This window comes from Heterodontus francisci, chromosome 2 (genome assembly GCF_036365525.1).
Source record: "Heterodontus francisci isolate sHetFra1 chromosome 2, sHetFra1.hap1, whole genome shotgun sequence".
NCBI lineage: Eukaryota > Metazoa > Chordata > Chondrichthyes > Heterodontiformes > Heterodontidae > Heterodontus > Heterodontus francisci.
In genome coordinates this window covers 179,449,756-179,466,481 of record NC_090372.1, presented here as the reverse complement: position 1 = coordinate 179,466,481, position 16,726 = coordinate 179,449,756, and the positions used below count along the sequence as shown (strand labels likewise).

The 16,726-nt window shown below is 44.3% G+C and overlaps 1 protein-coding gene across 1 annotated transcript in view; it reads right to left on the bottom strand.

The window, feature by feature from the left end:
* The window catches only part of mtpap (mitochondrial poly(A) polymerase), a 53,416-nt gene extending 45,299 nt beyond the window's left edge, over positions 1 to 8,117 (bottom strand). Inside the window, exons 1-2 of the mRNA XM_068014280.1 lie at positions 7,960 to 8,117; positions 1,315 to 1,487 (exon numbers count right to left, since the gene is read on the bottom strand). Of these exons, the coding sequence (XP_067870381.1) occupies positions 1,315 to 1,487; positions 7,960 to 8,089 (303 nt within the window). The 5' untranslated portion in view covers positions 8,090 to 8,117. The remainder of the gene's footprint in view (positions 1 to 1,314; positions 1,488 to 7,959) is intronic.
* Between the last annotated feature and the right edge of the window lie 8,609 nt (positions 8,118 to 16,726).

The window sequence follows — 16,726 nt, the reverse complement described above, 5'->3', positions numbered from 1 at the left end:
TCGGACAGGTGTCTGCAACCTGTGGCTCTCGAGCTGCATTAAACTCTAACATCTCATTTGCGGCTCCCAACCTTTTCCAGTTGGATCGCATAACATGATAAAAGCCTAAAAAAAAATGTCAAGAAAGGTAAGAGTTGTGTTTTCATTGTGGGGATAAAAAGCTAATTATGTTGTGCTTTATGATTTCAAATGATTATTTTAATGAAAAACATTATCGTGCTCTAAATAAAGCCGTTCAAGTGATATAGCTACAACATTGTTATAAATAATGCCTTGGGTTCAAGGAACAGGGTATATGTCAATTGCTAATATAGCTGAGATGATAAATTATTCTGAACGTGCCATTAGAAGTTCTTTTGCAATCACCAGTATCAATAACCAAAAAAATTGTCTTAATTCTATGCATCTTATGTTATAGTTTGTTTTAAAGATTACTTTATTGCCAAAATTACAGTAAAAAAAAGCCCTCAAAAAATGCGATAATTCAGTTAGGTCTATCTTTTTCTATTGACATATGCACTTTATTAATAATATATGCAAATTATGCATTCTACCAGGGACACCTGGCAATTTGCCAAGTTTGTGGCTTGAAAATGCAGAAATTTCATCTTGCTGCTCCCAATGTTCTTTATTTTTGGCAATTTTTTTTTTAAAACGGGCCTTCAGGTTAAAAAAAGGTTGCTGACCCCTGCAATAGGAGTAGGCTGGATTTAAAGGCAGTCACATGATCTCAAGCCTCATTATGTGCATGCACTACTCTCGCTTTGCTCTTTCAAAATTAAGGCAAGTGAATATTAATTCATGTGATTATCCTCATGTCCTTTCTTATGGACTTTCCGTTATTCTATCTGTAGAGTCAAAGAAGCATTTTACTAAACAACAATAACTTGTAATTATATGGTGCCTTGACCTTAATAAAAACATCCCAAGACACATCATAGGAGCATTATAAAACAAAATTTAACACTGAGCCACATAAGACAGATGGCCATAAACTTGATCAAAGAGTTAGGTTTTAAGGTGCTTCTTAAAAGGAGGAAAGGCAGGTAAAGAAGTTTAAGGAGGGTATTTCAGAGCCGAGGCAGCTAAAGGTACGGCCACCAATGATAGAGCAATTAAAAATTAGGCATGCTCTAGAGGTGAGAATTAGATCAGCGCAGATATCACAGGGTTGTTCGAGATTCCAGAAACAGGGAGGGGTGAAGCCATGGAGGGACTTGAAAACAAGGATGAAAATTTTAAAATCAAGGCCCATATATATGGATTCCTACTGGCAAATTGTTTAACGTTCAGGATTTGGCCTGCAACACTTACAAAAGTTTCATAGAAGAAATATTTATTGATCGTTCCATAGCTTGATACGTATTTGTAGAATTTCTTTTCACTGATATTAGGAGGACAGCTAATCAAAACAGTCCGTTCTGCTTGTTCATGCCTTTCTGCTTGCAATGCAGAGAATGTCTTAGCAGCAGTTTTCTCAGACAAATCTGAAAATATAAAGTTAGTAAGTGAGGTATAGCAATGGTGTTTTTCAAGGTTGTTTAAAAAAGCAGAAAGAAATAAATTGCACTATACAATACCAGCATACAAACTCACTCATACAGGATACCTTTATTTCCCAATTTAACGTGATTGCTTACCAGTTTATTTTGAACGGGATAATGTATTGGTTACAACAGCAGCCAGAGAAATTAGATGGAAACAGGTTTGTTCATAACATATAGTGTGATTACACTCATTATACTAAATAAATAACTCCTTTCTTACTGATCCGTAGCAACTGGTTACAAAGCTAACAGGTAAACAAAAGGAGTCACTGCTTATGTTTCATTCACAGTGAACATGTACCATTGGCTTAGCTTGTTTACATGGGGCTTTAAAAGCCTTATTAATCTATCAATTTAAGCACAATATTTAATTTTCAACATTGACTTGAATGTTTCTCATTTTCAATGCTGTAGAAAATGGATTACTTCTGGATCTGACGATTGTGAATTTTCACTAAGTGGAAATGGGTAAAGATGCAGGCTGAAACATCTTCAAACAATGAGGCTTCAGCAATGATGACAGATTTGAAAGCACAAGTAACAGAGAATACAAGGGATTTACCTTGTGAGAGTTTAAATATCGCACAGATGTTATATTGTGCTACACAGAGGAAGTGCATGCACTTGATCATTTCAGACCTGAAGGTAATGTTTATAATAACTATTCCCAGAATAAACCATTTTATTTTACACATTTTAATTCCTTTTAAAATGTGGATCACTCCTCCCTCATCCAGCCTTTTCACTGCCCCTACAACCACATTTCCCATTTCAGCATAAAGAGCTGAATATTCTCCGACACATAGATCATCAACACAGTCCAGGATGGGAGGACTGCTTTGTAGGTCTATAAACAGAAAGATCTCACCCAATGAGAAAAGACCAGATTAAATGTGAGCCGAAGTTAGGACTAGCAATGTTGTGGTTGGCAATCCAATGTCTTTCAAATAACTCTACCATAAAAAGATCAATATATTTATTGTTCCTTACTATAATAAATGATAAAATTCAGATAATCCCTCTTTACTGTATTTCTTTTAAATTGTAATTACAATCGCACTAAATAAGAAAAAGGAAAGCATATTGAATATAAATAACATTATGAAAGTCTGGGTGTAAATTTAAATTCGGAGTTACCGGCTTAATAGTTTTATCTCTGGGGTCAGATGGTGATCTAAATTTAAAAACATGCTTAAGAAAAAGCGATTTACTTTGGGAATAGTTACTATAAACAGCAACTTCAATTCTGAAATCAAAAAGTTCATACAGGTTAGTTAGTTAGAGATACAGCACTGAAACAGGCCCTTTGGCCCACCGAGTCTGTGCCGACCATCAACCACCCATTTACACTAATCCTACACTAATTCCACATTCCTACCACATCCCCACCTGTCCCTATATTTCCCTACCACCTACCTATACTAGGGGCAATTTATAATGGCCAATTTACCTATCAACCTGCAAGTCTTTTTTTTGGCATGTGGGAGGAAACCGGAGGACCCGGAGGAAACCCACGCAGACACAGGGAGAACTTGCAAACTCCACACAGGCAGTACCCAGAATTGAACCCGGGTCGCTGGAGCTGTGAGGCTGCAGTGCTAACCACTGCGCCGCGCCGAGTATCTTCCTGAGTGATGTCCGACTAGGACAGAGCTATTCGGGCTATCTCAACCCACTTTGTTATGAGAATGTGCCTATTTTACAAAGCTTGTGCAAAATCAGCAACTGCACTTCGAACAAGGATAGACTGTGTTCAAAATTGTAAGTATCATCCTGGTACGCTAGGGTATAAGGCAGATTGCTGCGATTCCATGACCCTAGAAAGTGGCCACCTGGAATTGAAAGTAGTTGCATACCCCTGTGCTAACATGACTTGCCTTGTGGATTAAAATACAAGCATCTAAAAGGTTACCTTTTGAAGATGCCATGTACAATACTTTGTGCAATAAAAACTTTAACAATTTACAGAGCCAGAATTTTTTTTTTTATTAATTCAGGGGATATGGGCATCGCTGGCTAGGCCAGCATTTATTGCCCATCTCTAATTGCCCTTAAGGTGGGGGTGGAGAGCTGCCTTCTTGAACCGCTGCAGTCCATGTGGGGTAGGTATACCCACAGTGCTGTTAGGAAGGGAGTTCCAGGATTTCGACCCGGCGACAGTGAAGGAACGGCGATATAGTTCCAAGTCAGGATGGTAGGGGAACTTGCAGGTGGTGGTGTTCCTATACAGCTGCTGCTCTTCTCCTTCTAGTAGGTAGAGATCGCGGGTTTGGAAGGTGCTGTCTAAGGAGCCTTGGTAAGTCGCTGCAGTGCATCTTGTAGATGGTACACACTGCTGCCATTGTGCGTCGGTGGTGGAGGGAGTGAATGTTTGTGGATGGGGTGCCAATCAAGCGGGCTGCTTTGTCCTGGATGGTGTCGAGCTTCTTGAGTGTTGTTGGAGTTGCACCCATCCAGGCAAGCAGAGAGTATTCCATCTGACTCCTGACTTGTGCCTTGTAGATGGTGGACAGGCTTTGGGGAGTCAGGTGGTGAGTCACTCGTTGCAGAATTCCTAGCTTCTGACTTGCTCTTGTAGCCACAGTATTTATATGGCTACTCCAGTTCAGTTTCTAGTCAATGGTAGCCTCCAGGATGTTGATAGTGGGGGATTCAGTGATGGTAATGCCATTGAATGTCATGGGGAGATGGTTAGATTCTCTCTTGTTGGAGATGGTCATTGCCTGGCACTTGTGTGGCGCAAATATTACTTGCCACTTATCAGCCTAAGCCTGGATATTGTCCAGGTCTTGCTGAATTTCTACACGGACTGCTTCAGTATCTGAGGAGTTGCGAATGGTGCGGAACATTGTGCAATCATTAGTGAACATCCCCACTTCTGACCTTATGATTGAAGGAAGCTCATTGATGAAGCAGCTGAAGATGGTTGGGCCTAGGACACTACCCTGAAGAACTCCTGCAGTGATGTTCTGGAGCTCAAATGATTGACCTTCAACAACCACAACCATCTTCCTTTGCGCTACGTATGACTCCAACCATTCCTTGCATTCCCCCTGCATGTCTTGCCCAAAACCTTAAATCTGTGTTGTCTAGTCCTTGTACCATCAGCTAATGGGAACAGCTTTTCTTTGTCCTGTCATAATCTTGTACACCTCTATCAAATCTCCCCACAATCTCCTTTGTTCCAAGGAGAACAACCCAGCTTCTCCAACCTAACCTTGTAGCTAAAATCCCTCACCCTTGAAACAATTCTGGTAAATCTCCCCTTTAATGATCCCCATTGTTCAGTTACAGTTTTCCCTGCCAATATTTGGTTCCATTTTACTGTGGCTCGACCCCCTCTCATCTCATTGAAGTTAGCCCTCTTCCGATTTAGAAGTTGTACTTTAGATTGTTCCTTGCTCTTCATTACTAATCTAAACCTTATGATGCAATGATCATTCTTACCCAGTGTTCCCCCACAAACACTTGGTCCACTTGGCTCATCTCTTTTCCCAGCACCAGATCCAGCAATGCCTCCTTTCTAGTTGGACCAATTGCATACTGGTCAAGGAAGTTCTCCTGAACACATTTCAGAAATTCCTCTTTGAATATTAAGCTCCCAGTCCTCACCATTTTTGTGTATCCCCTGCTCCCATCACTACACCATTGGTGACTGTGCCTTCACTGTCCAGGCCCTTAGGTCTGAAATTCCCTCCCCAAACCTGTCCTCCTCTCCCCCCAAAAGTCCCTCCCAAAATCCACCCCTCTGATGAAGCCTACAGCCACCCTCTCAATATCCCCCTCTTTGGCTCAGCGCAATTCCTGCCTGATCACGGCTCTGCGAAGCACCCCGGGACGCCTCTCCATGCCAAAGATGCTCCACAAATGCGAGTTGTTGTTTGACAGTTCCTCCCACCGTCCCAACAACCAGCACCGCTCAGCCGTGAACACAATGCCAAAAAGCTGCATGTTGGCAGTGAAGACAGCCCGGCAATGCAGTAACAAGGCTGCGGTGGGAAATAACATCATCGAGCCCTTTGTCACAGTCACTGGCCCGATTTCCTCAGTGGGGAAGGTACCACATCATTCTCTGCTCAATATCTAATTCTCTCTCTGTCACTTTCAGCATCTTGGTTACTGCTCATTGATCTGTCAAGCAATGACCTCATAAATCAAAAGCTATGTAAAAGATGTAAACTTTTCCAACAAAATAGAATGTAGAAGACAAGTAAATACAAGTCAGTGGAGATTGTGATCAAACTGTACACTGCAGCTGCATTGGTGGCACAGCCTTCAGCTGGCCCATCCTAAATCTCCGAAGCTCCCTCACTAAACCTCCAACTTGCCACCTTTAAAAACATCCTCAAAACCTTTTCTCAACTGTGCTTTTGACCATCTTCTATATGCTCTTCCATACGCAAAGTGCCTATATTAAAACAAACTACATAAATGAAAGCTATTTTTAAAGATCCCACATTGCATGGCACTGTTTGGAGAGAAGAATGTTCTCAGTAGACTGGCCATTGTTCCTCCTTCGACTACTACTGAGGACCAACCAGCTATACATTGCAACTGTCTGGGAAATATTCCTGATGTGGAATGGCGACTGCATGTACTGAGATAAAAGTAACTATACTTCAAAAGCAATACACTGTGTGAGGCACTGAGATATTTAGAGGTATTAAAAGCAAGAATTAATTCCAAAATTTAATACTCACACTCAGTCACTTATAATAAAAAGATTTTAATGTCTGTATTCATGGGCTAAACCCAATGAAAACCCTCAAAAGGTAAATTCAAAAATCTGGTAAAACCCAGAAACGTCACCATTGCCTGCTGCAATTCTAGTGTGATGCACACACTTTCCCTGTTACGCTAAGGAAGCATTTCATGTCTGTTGGCAGTGTAAGCTGAAGCATCAGCAAGTCTCCACTAAAGCTCTGCATTCAAATCTTTATACCTGCCTTTCAGCTCTGTTTGTATTAGTCCAGAAAGAGATAATACAACAGACACCACTGACATCAGGTAGAGCTCCAGTCACCTGCATCACGTGCAAATAGCAGCACTATGTGCTGAGACAGGCATCTACACCAGATGGACTGCAGCGGCTCAAGAAAGCAGCTCGCCACCACCTTCTCGAGGACAGTTAGAGATGGGCAACAAATGCTGGCCTTGCCAGCAACACCCGCATCTCATGAAACAAAAAATATTATATTCTATACAGAAGTACAGTAACTATTTTCATGACTATATCAATCATAATATGCATTTATGTATTGCTTTGAAAATATAAAACATCCAAGGTGCTTCACAGGGACATAACAGAAGAAAGGTCACTGAACCAAAGGAGGAAATATTAGTGGAGTGCACAAAGGTTTGATCCTCACACCTATTTGAGCTGTAGACCTCTCAGACCTGATCCTCCTGCCAGTAAAAACCATTTCTCCCAATCTACAACATCAAACACCCACATAATTTTGAACATCTTTATTAAATCTCCCTTAACCCTCTTTGCTGTAAGGAAAACAATCCCAGTTGTCTAGTCTGCCCACATAAAAGTGAAGTTCCTGAACTCTGGTGGCAGCTGTGGCTCAATTGGTAGCACACTCACCTCTGAGTAAGGAAGTTATGGCTTTGTAATCCCACTCCAGGCATGAGCACAAAAATTCAGGCTGACACTCCGAGTGAGTGCTGCACTGTTGGAGGTGCCGTCTTTTGAATGAGATGTTAAACTGCGACACCTCAAGTGGCTGTAAAAGATCCTGTGATTCTATTTTAAAGAGTAGGGGAGTAATTCCTACCAGGCCAATATTTATCTCTCAACATCACACAAACAAATTTTCAAATCATCATAGTGCTATTTGAGAAATCTTGTTGTGCACCAACAGGCTGCTGCATTTCCTACAACAGTGATGATACTTCAAAAGTACTTCATTAGCTATAAAGTGCTTTGGGACTGAAAGGTACAATATAAAAACAAGTATTTCTTCCTACCTTTTTTCATTCAAGTAAATGTTTGTTGCAGCTTCTCCAAAACCTTGACATCCCTCTTAAATTGTATTTTATTGAAATATTGATATAGCCAGTATTGAACCCAATACTCCAGCTGAGGCCTAACCAGTGATTTGAAATTCATTTATAGAATAGTTTATTTTCAAGAGTGAGGTATATCAAAGCAGACTAAATTAAAACGTATGGATTTTTTTTCGGTAACTAACCTTTTCCCCGACCTTTCTACCTTAATATTTAACACTGGCCTTTTCACTTTATGGTCTTGGTGTTGTGCCGCCTCCTGCACTATTGAAAGGACTGGACCTGTGGGGCTGAAATACATACTGACAGGAAGCAGTTTAAAGCAGAAAGCAAACCAGGCCCCAGTGAACCAAGAACAGGGCCCGAGAACCGCCCTTCCCCTGGAATCAGCCCTTACCGGACTCCTCGCTGCCGTCTGGAGCCGGCGCCGTCTCAAACGAGCAGCCACCGGTCTTCCTCTGGGAGCGACTGAGCCGGAGCTGCCGCCCAGCGGCCTCGAATCGCCGCCACAACATGGGGGACGCCATCTTCGTCAGCCCCACTACGCCTGCGCACCACCGGCCCCACTGCTCCTGCGCACACCACAGCAAACTAAAGTGAAACTGTGTTGTCATCTGATGACCTTCTTCATTAAAGCAAGTCTTCTAAAATAAGACAATTTAAAGCGATAGAAAGGGGAACCACAGTAACTTGCATTTATACAGCATCTTCCCCACAAAGAAACATCCCATTGTGTTTCTCAAAAAGGCAGATGGCAAACATGCACAACAAAGAGATTAGAAAAGGTGGCCAAAGCATGCCTAAAGATATTGTATTTAAGGTGGTTTTCAAACGAAATGGGGCTGAAGTGGATTCGAGAGTGTGGGACATAGAGAGCGGAAAATTCTAGTGCCCAAGGAGTGGGGTGGGTGGGGATGTATCGGTTGGAAGAGCGTGTGGAGATAGCCATGGATTGGATTTAAAGATGAGAGTGAGCATTCTAAACTCAGGGCTGCATTGTATGATTCAATCTGAGAGGGTGACTGGAGGAGATGATGGAATCAATGGCAAAGGAGTGCAATTTGTGGCAGGAGCTGAAAACAATGACTAAGTTTTCCTTATTTTGAACTATAGGGAGCTAAGTGTTCAAGGTTAAGTGTTGGAAATATGGTAGCACTGAAACAGTCAAGTGATCAATAGAGGTAGTGAGAGGCATTGTTGGTCTACAAATGGAAACTGAACCTTTATCTGTGGGTGATTTCAGTGAAGGGTGGCATGTAGATCAGAAAGAGGAAGAGGCCAAGGGAAAGCCTTAAGAGACTTCAGAGGTGATGTTGCACAAGTGGGAAGAGAAGCCATACCAGAAATGATCTGGCTGTGTTAGCATAAGAAAATAAATAGGAGGAGGAATGAAGACAGAAATGTTATTTAAAGTAGTGGTTAATAGGAAAGCAAAATACTGCGAGATTGGAAATCTGGAAATACTCAGCAGGTCTGGCAATATCACTGGAGAGAGAAACAGAATAAATATTTCAGGGCATTGACCTATCATGAGAACGGGAAAAAGTTACAGGTGTAACAGGTTTTAAACAAGTACAGAGGAACAGATAGTGGAGGGGAGGAGAGAACAAAAGGGAAGGTGCAGTGGTTAGCACCGCAGCCTCACAGCTCCAGGGACCTGGGTTCAATTCTAGGTACTGTGCGGAGTTTGCAAGTTCTCCCTGTGACCGCGTGGGTTTTCGCCGGGTGCTCTGGTTCCCTCCCACAGCCAAAGACTTGCAGGTGATAGATCAATTGGCCATTATAAATTGCCCCTAGTGTAGGTAGGTGATAGGGAATATGGGATTACTGTAGGGTTAGTATAAATGGGTGGCTGTTGGTCGGCACGGACTCGGTGGGCCGAAGGGCCTGTTTCAGTGCTGTATCTCTAAATCTAAATAAATAAAGGAAGATCTGTGATTGAGTGGAAGGCAAAAAGGATGATGGAGAAAGGCAACATGGGATGGTAATGGGACAAGTAAAGAAACAAAGGATGGGTCTAAAGGAGGTGTAAATGAGAATAGCAGAACAATTACCAAAAGCTGCTGGCCAGAAAAAATGGGATCAATGGTTATGATTTGAAATTGTTGAACTCAGTGTTGAGCACTGGAAGTGGCAGAGATGGTAGAGGATGATCGGTTGAATGTGGAGGCTGGTGGAGTGGAAGGTGAGGACAAGGGGAGCCCTATTGTGGTTCTGGGAGGGAGAGGAAGGGATGACAGAAGTACGGGTATTGGGACAGACACGATCGAGGGCCCTGTCAACCAGGTGGAGGGGAATCCTCTGTTGAGGAAAAAGGAAGACATGTCGGAAGTATGGAAGATGCCATTGTCAGAACAGGTGCGACAGTTGGAAAAACTTGAAGAATGGAATCAACTCCTTACAGGAAGCAGGGCAGTAGGAAGTGTAATCAAAGTAGCTGTGGGAGTCTTTGGGCTTATAGTGAATATTGGTCGCTAGCCTATGCCCAAGAATATAGATAAAGAAGTCAAGGAAGGGAAGGGACGATTCTGTGATGGAGCATGTGATGGCAAGGATAGGGTGGAAATTGGGAACAAAGTTGATGAAATTTTCCAGTTTGGGGGAAGAGCAGGAAGCAGCACCGATACTGTCATCAATGTACTGGAAAAAGAGGTGAGGCAGTGGACCTGAGTAGAACTGGAACAAAGAATGTTACACATATCCCAAGAAATGGCAGGCATAACCAGGACCCATATGGGTTCCCATAGCAAAACCTTTTATTTGGAGAACATGAGTGGAGTCAAAGAAGAAGTTGTTCAATGTGAGAACAAGGTCAGCCAAGCGAGGAGTGTGGTGATGGATGGGGATTGATTGGGGTTACATTCAAGGAAGAAGTCGAGAGCTCTCAGACCGTCCTGTTCAGGGATGGAGGTGCAGAGGGATTGGATGTTCACGGAGAAAAGGTGACAGGGCCAGAAAACTGGAATACAAAAGCAAAATACTGTGGATGCTGGAAATCTGAAATAAATCAGAAAATACAGGTAATACTCAGCAGATCAAGCAGCATCAGTGGAAAGAGAAACAGAGTGGTTAATGAGCTCGGTGGCAGAGGTCACAAGGGAGAGAAGTGCTACTGAAGTTGCTTTAGTGAGTTGCTACAGTGCATCTTACAGATAGAACGTGCTGTAGTCAGAGTGTGCCAGTCGTGGAGGGGGTGCAAATTGCATTTTTAATTCTGTACTGTTGTTTTAATACATCAAGGTAGAAGAGAGGGAATTTCTATGGGGCCAGATCAAAGTAGCTGTGGGAGTCTTTGGGCTTATAGTAAATATTGGTCGCTGTAGTGGAGTAAAAGTATCCTCTTTCATTGAGCTGTGAGGGTTCTATTTAAATTAAAAACAAGGAAGAGTCTAACCACCTCCCCTAGGCATTCAATGGCATTACCATCACTGAGTCCCCCACCATAAAGGTCCTCTGTACCACCATTAACACCGTACCAGAAACTGAACGGGTCCAGTCACATGAAAGCTGTGGCTGCAAGAGCAGGTCAGAGGCTGAGTATTCTGCATTGATTGGCTCACCTTCTGACTCCCCAAATCCTTTCCACCATCTACAAGACACAAATCAGGTTTATGATGGAATACCCTCCACTTGCCTGTGTGGGCGTAGCTCCATAACACTCAAGAAGCTCAACACAAGACAAAGCAACCAACTTGATTGGCACCTCAATCACAAACCTAAACGTCCACTTCCTCCACCACTGTGGCCGCTGTGCTTCCTATATGCAGGATGCACTGCAGAAAGTCACCAAGTCTTCTTCAGCAGCACCTCCCAAATCCGCAACCTCCACCATAGTTTACGTGCAGGTTCCCTTCATAACAAGCACTCAAGTTTAAATTTGCCCTATTGGGCACAGGCAGGTTTATGCTGCAGCAAAGCAATAGCAATGCATTTTCATTTTGTTAACTTTAAAAGTAAGTTAGAAATTACAAATAGTTAATGTCTCACAATATTGTCGTCTATATAGAAACATCGTGACACTGCCCCATTGGAAAGGTAGATTTTTTTAATGTATGAAAGCATAATGCGACTTCTTCCCTTAAAGGAATACCGATTTGTCACAATGTTTTCTTTTTATAATTTACCCTTCACTTTCCCCTAGTCCCTGTCTGTCCAGGTGATTCATGATGAGTTATTGTTCTACAGGTGTTGTCAGTACTCTGATACCTCAGCAAAGTTGACATTCTTCAAGCGTTAATCGAGACGGTGAGTATCAGCAAACTATTCAGCCATCTGTTTTTTCTTCCCCTCCCTAAGTCAGTCAGTGAGGCAAAGTGAATCAACCCTGATGCTCTTCTGACTTATTTCAGCTAACTCAGGGATTCAAACTGTAATCTTACTGTTTTAGCCAAAGGTGCTAAATTGGTGCATGTTAATAAAACTAGCTTGTTTGAAAATTGATTTAGCATACAATTTTGGTCGTAAATGCTGATTATCATAATTTGAACTTGCCTGGTGATGCTGAACCAGAAACCTGTAAGTTTCGCCCTCAAGGGCTGATTAGATACAGTTTGCACTGAAGGTGTGGAGTCTGCTGGCTGGCACACAGCAGCGTGTTGCAACACGGCAAAGGGACCGAGAGCAGATGCAGCATTGGAGGTCCTGATGGAGGAGATCCAGAGGAGGAGGGATGTCCTGTACCAGCAGGGAGTGTGGGGAAGGAGTTTTTTTTTATTCTATTGGGGCATGTGGGCATTGGTGGCTAGGCTAGCATTTATTGCCCATCCCTAATTGCCCTTGAGAAGATGGTGGTGAGCCGCCGCCTTGAACTGCTGCAGTCATTGGGGAGTAGGTACACCAACAGTGCTGTTAGGAAGGCAGGTCCAGAATGAAGGAACGGTGATAAAGATCCAAGTCAGGATGGAGTGTGACTTGGAGGGGAACTTGCAGGTGGTGGTGTTTCCATGCATCTGCAGCCCCTGTCCTTCTGGGGGGGTAGAGGTCGCAGGTTTGGAAGGTGCTGTCGAAGGAGCCTTGGTGAGTTGCTGCAGTGCATCTTGTAGATGGTACACACTGCTGCCACTGTGCATCGGTGGTGGAGGGAGTGAATGTTGAAGGTAGTGAATGGAGTGCTAATCAAGAGGGCTGCTTTCTCCTGGATAATGTTGAGCTTCTTGAGTGTTGTTGGAGCTGCATCCATCCAGGCAAGTGGAGAGTATTCCATCACACTCCTGACTTGTGCCTTGTAGATGGTGCATTGGGGAGACAGGAGGTGGGTTACCTGCTGCAGGATTCCCAGCTTCTGTCTTGCTCTTGTAGCCACAGCATTTATGTGGCTGGTCCAGTTCAGTTTCTGGTTAATGGTGACCCCCAGGATGTTGATGGTGGGGGATTCAGCGATGGTAATGCCATTGAACATCAAGGGAAGATGATTAGATTCTCTCTTGTTTGAGATGGTTATTGCCTGGCATTTGTGTGGTACGAATGTTACATTGCCTCTTATCAGCCCAAGCCTGGATGTTGTCCAGGTCTTGCTGCATAGGGACGTGGGCTGCTTCAGTATCTGAGGAGTTGCAAATGGTGCTAAACATAGTGCAATCATCTGCGAACACCCCACTTCTGACTTTATGATGGAGGGAAGGTCATTGATGAAGTAGCTGAAGATGATTGGGCCGAGGACACTACCCTGTGGAATTCCTGCAGTAATGTCCAGGGACTGAGATGATTGATCTCCAACAACCACAACCATCTTCCTTTGTGTTAGGTATGACTCCAACCAGCAGAGAGTTTTCCCCCTGGTTCCCATTGACTCCCGTTTTGCTAGGGCTCCTTGATGCCATACTTGGTCAAATGCTACCTGATGTGAACGGCAGTCAATCTCACCTCACTTCTGGAGTTCAGCTCTTTAGTCCATGTTTGGACTAAGGCTGTAATGAGGTCAGGAGCTGAACGACCATGTCGGAACCCAAACTGAGCGTCAGTGAGCAGATTATTGCTGAGCAAGTGCTGCTTGATAGCACTGTCGACGACCCCTTCAATCACTTTGCTGATGCTCGGGAGTAGACTGATGGGGCAGTAAGTGGCCGGGTTGGATGTCCTGCTTTTTGTGCACAGGACATACCTGGGCAACTTTCCACATTGCCGGGTAGATGCCAGTGTTGTAGCTATACTGGAACAGCTTGGCTAGGGGCGCAGTTAGTTCTGGAGCACAAGTCTTCAGTGCTATTGCCAGAATGTTGTCAGGGCCCATAGCCTTTACAGTATCCAGTGCCTTCAGCCGTTTCTTGATATCACGTGCAGTGAATCAGATTGACTAAAGACTGGCATCTGTGATGCTGGGGAGGAGGCCGAGATGGATCATCCACTTGGCACCTATGGCTGAAGATTGATGTAAATGTTTCAGCCTTGTCTTTTGCACTGATGTGCTGGGCTTCCCCATCATTGAGGATGGGGATATTTGTGGAGCCTCCTCCTCCTGTCAGTTGTTTAATTGTCCACCACCATTCATGACTGGATGTGGCAGAACTGCAGAGCTTACATCTGATCATTGGTGATGGGATCGCTTAGCTCTATCACATGCTGCTTACGCTGTTTCGCACGCAAGTAGTCCTGTGTGTAGTCTCATCAGGCCGACATCTCATTTTGAGGTATGCTTGGTGCTGCTCCTGGCATGCCCTCCTGCACTCTTCATTTAACTAGGGTTGGTCACCCAGCTTGAAGGTAATGGTGGAGTTGGGGATATGCCAGGCCATGAGGTTACAGATTATGGTTGAGTACAATTCTGCAGCTGATGATGGACCACAGCGCCTCATGGATGCCCAGTTTTGAGTTGCTAGATCTGTTCATAATCTATCTATCCCATTTAGCACGGTGGTAGTGTCACACAACACGATGGTGGGTACCCTCAATGTGAAAACGCTACTTTGTCTCCACAAGCACTGTGCGGTGGTCACTCCTACAAATACTGTCATGGGCAGATGTATCTGCGACAGGTAGATTAGTGAGGATGAGGTCAAGTAGGTTTTGCCCCCTTGTTGGTTCCCTTACCACCTGCCGCAGACCAAGTCTAGCAGCTATGTCCTTTTGGACTCGGCCAATCAGTCAGTAGATGGACATTGAAGTCCCCCACTCAGAGTACATTCTGCACCCTTGCTACCCTCACAGCTTCTTCCAACTGGTGTTCAACATGGAGGAGTACTGATTCATCAGCTGAGTGGGGTTGCAGTAGGCAGTAATCAGCAGGAAGTTTCCTTGCCCATGTTTGACCTGATGCCATGAGACTTCATGGGATCTGGAGTCAATGTTGAAGACTCCCAGGGCAACTCCCTCCTAACTGTATACCACTGTGCCGCCGCCACCTGTGCTGGGTCTTTCCTGCCGGCAGGACAGGGCATACCCAGGGATGGTGATTGTGGTATCTGGGACATTGTCTGCAAGGTATGATTCTATGAGTATGACTGTGTCAGACTGTTGCTTGACTAGTCTGTGGGATAGCGCTCCCAATTTTGGCAGGAGCCCCCAGACGTTATTAAGGAGGACTTTGCGGGGTTGACAGGGCTGGGTTTGCCATTGTTGTTTCTGATGCCTAGGTCGATGCCGGGTGGTCCGTCTGGGTTCATTCCTGTTCTTAGACTTTGTAGCCATTTGATACAACTAAGTGGCTTGCTAGGCCATTTCAGAGGGCAGTAAAGAGTCAACCACATTGCTGTGGGTCTGAAATCACATGTAGGCCAGACCAGGTAAGGGGGGATTTCCCTTCCCTAAAGGACATTAGTGAACCAGATGGGTTTTTTACAATAATCAACAATGGTTTCATTAGTTTCACTACTAGACTAGCTTTTTAAATCCAGATTTTTTAATTGAATTCACATTCCACCATCTACTGTGGTGGCATTAGCCTGCAGCTCTGGGTTACTAGTCTAGCAACATTACCACTAAGCCATCACCTTCCCACTTCACATTCCCGTCCCTCTCTCCTGCAGCATGTGCTCCTACCATTCCTTGTCTAGAACAAGGGGAAACCTCTAGCAAGATTCCAATGATCAAACACTCCCTTTCTCCTGGTGACTCCTATAAGGTGGAGTAGCACAGCACTAACACTTTTTAGGTGAAGACATCTGAGAATGTCTGGAATAAATGTTGCTTCAGTGTTGGTGAAGTCTTGACAAAGTGTCCCTTCAAAAGTCTCTTTTTTTTCCAAAATATACTTTATTCATAAAAATCTGTAAAAAAATACATTACAAAACAGTTCAAAACAGTACCCAGTCGACAATCCAAAGAGTGCAAAGGAGATCAGTTTCATTCAATACAGGAGTGAATTGCCTCACAACCCTTCCATTTCATTTTACATGCCATGAACCTTTTGCAGCAAACCCATATACAGCCCAAGGGGTTTTCCATGGATCCAGCTCCTCAGTTCACCTTGATGGAGGGGATGTTACACAGTGGTCTTTCCCCATTGAGCCTTTGCCGCAGCTGCCCCAAGCTTTAGTGAGTCCCTCAGCACGTAGCCCTGGACCTTGGAATGTGCCAGTCTGCAACACTCGGTCGTGGACAACTCTTTGCGCTGGAAGACCAGCAAGTTTCAGGCAGACCAAAGAGCGCCTTTCACTGAATTGATGGTCCTCCAGTAGCAGTTGATGTTTATCTCGGTGTGCGTCCCTGGGAACAGCCCATAGAGCACAGACTCGTGTGTTACAGAGCTGCTTGGGATGAACCTCGACAAAAACCACTGCATTTCTTTCCACACCTGCTTTGCAAAGACACATTTCAGAAGGAGGTGGGCAACCGTCTCTTCCCCATCACAGCCACCTCGAGGGCATTGTGCGGAGGGGGTGAGACTCCAGGTATGCAGGAAGGATCTGACGGGGAGGGCTCTTCTCACCATCAGCCAAGCTACATCTTGGTGCTTGTTTGAAAGTTCTGGTGATGAGGCATTCTGCCAAATGACTTTGGCAGTCTGCTAGGGGAACCATCCAACTAGATCCACCATCTCCTTTTCCCATAGGGTCTTGAGGACATTCCGTGCAGACCACTACCTGATGGATTGGTGGTCAAAGGTGTTTTTCCGCCGAAACTTTTCCACGAAGGATAGGTGGTACGGCACGATCCAACTGGATGGAGCGTTCCGCGGAAATGTGACCAGGCCCATCCTTCGCAACACCGGGGACAGTTAGAACCTCAGC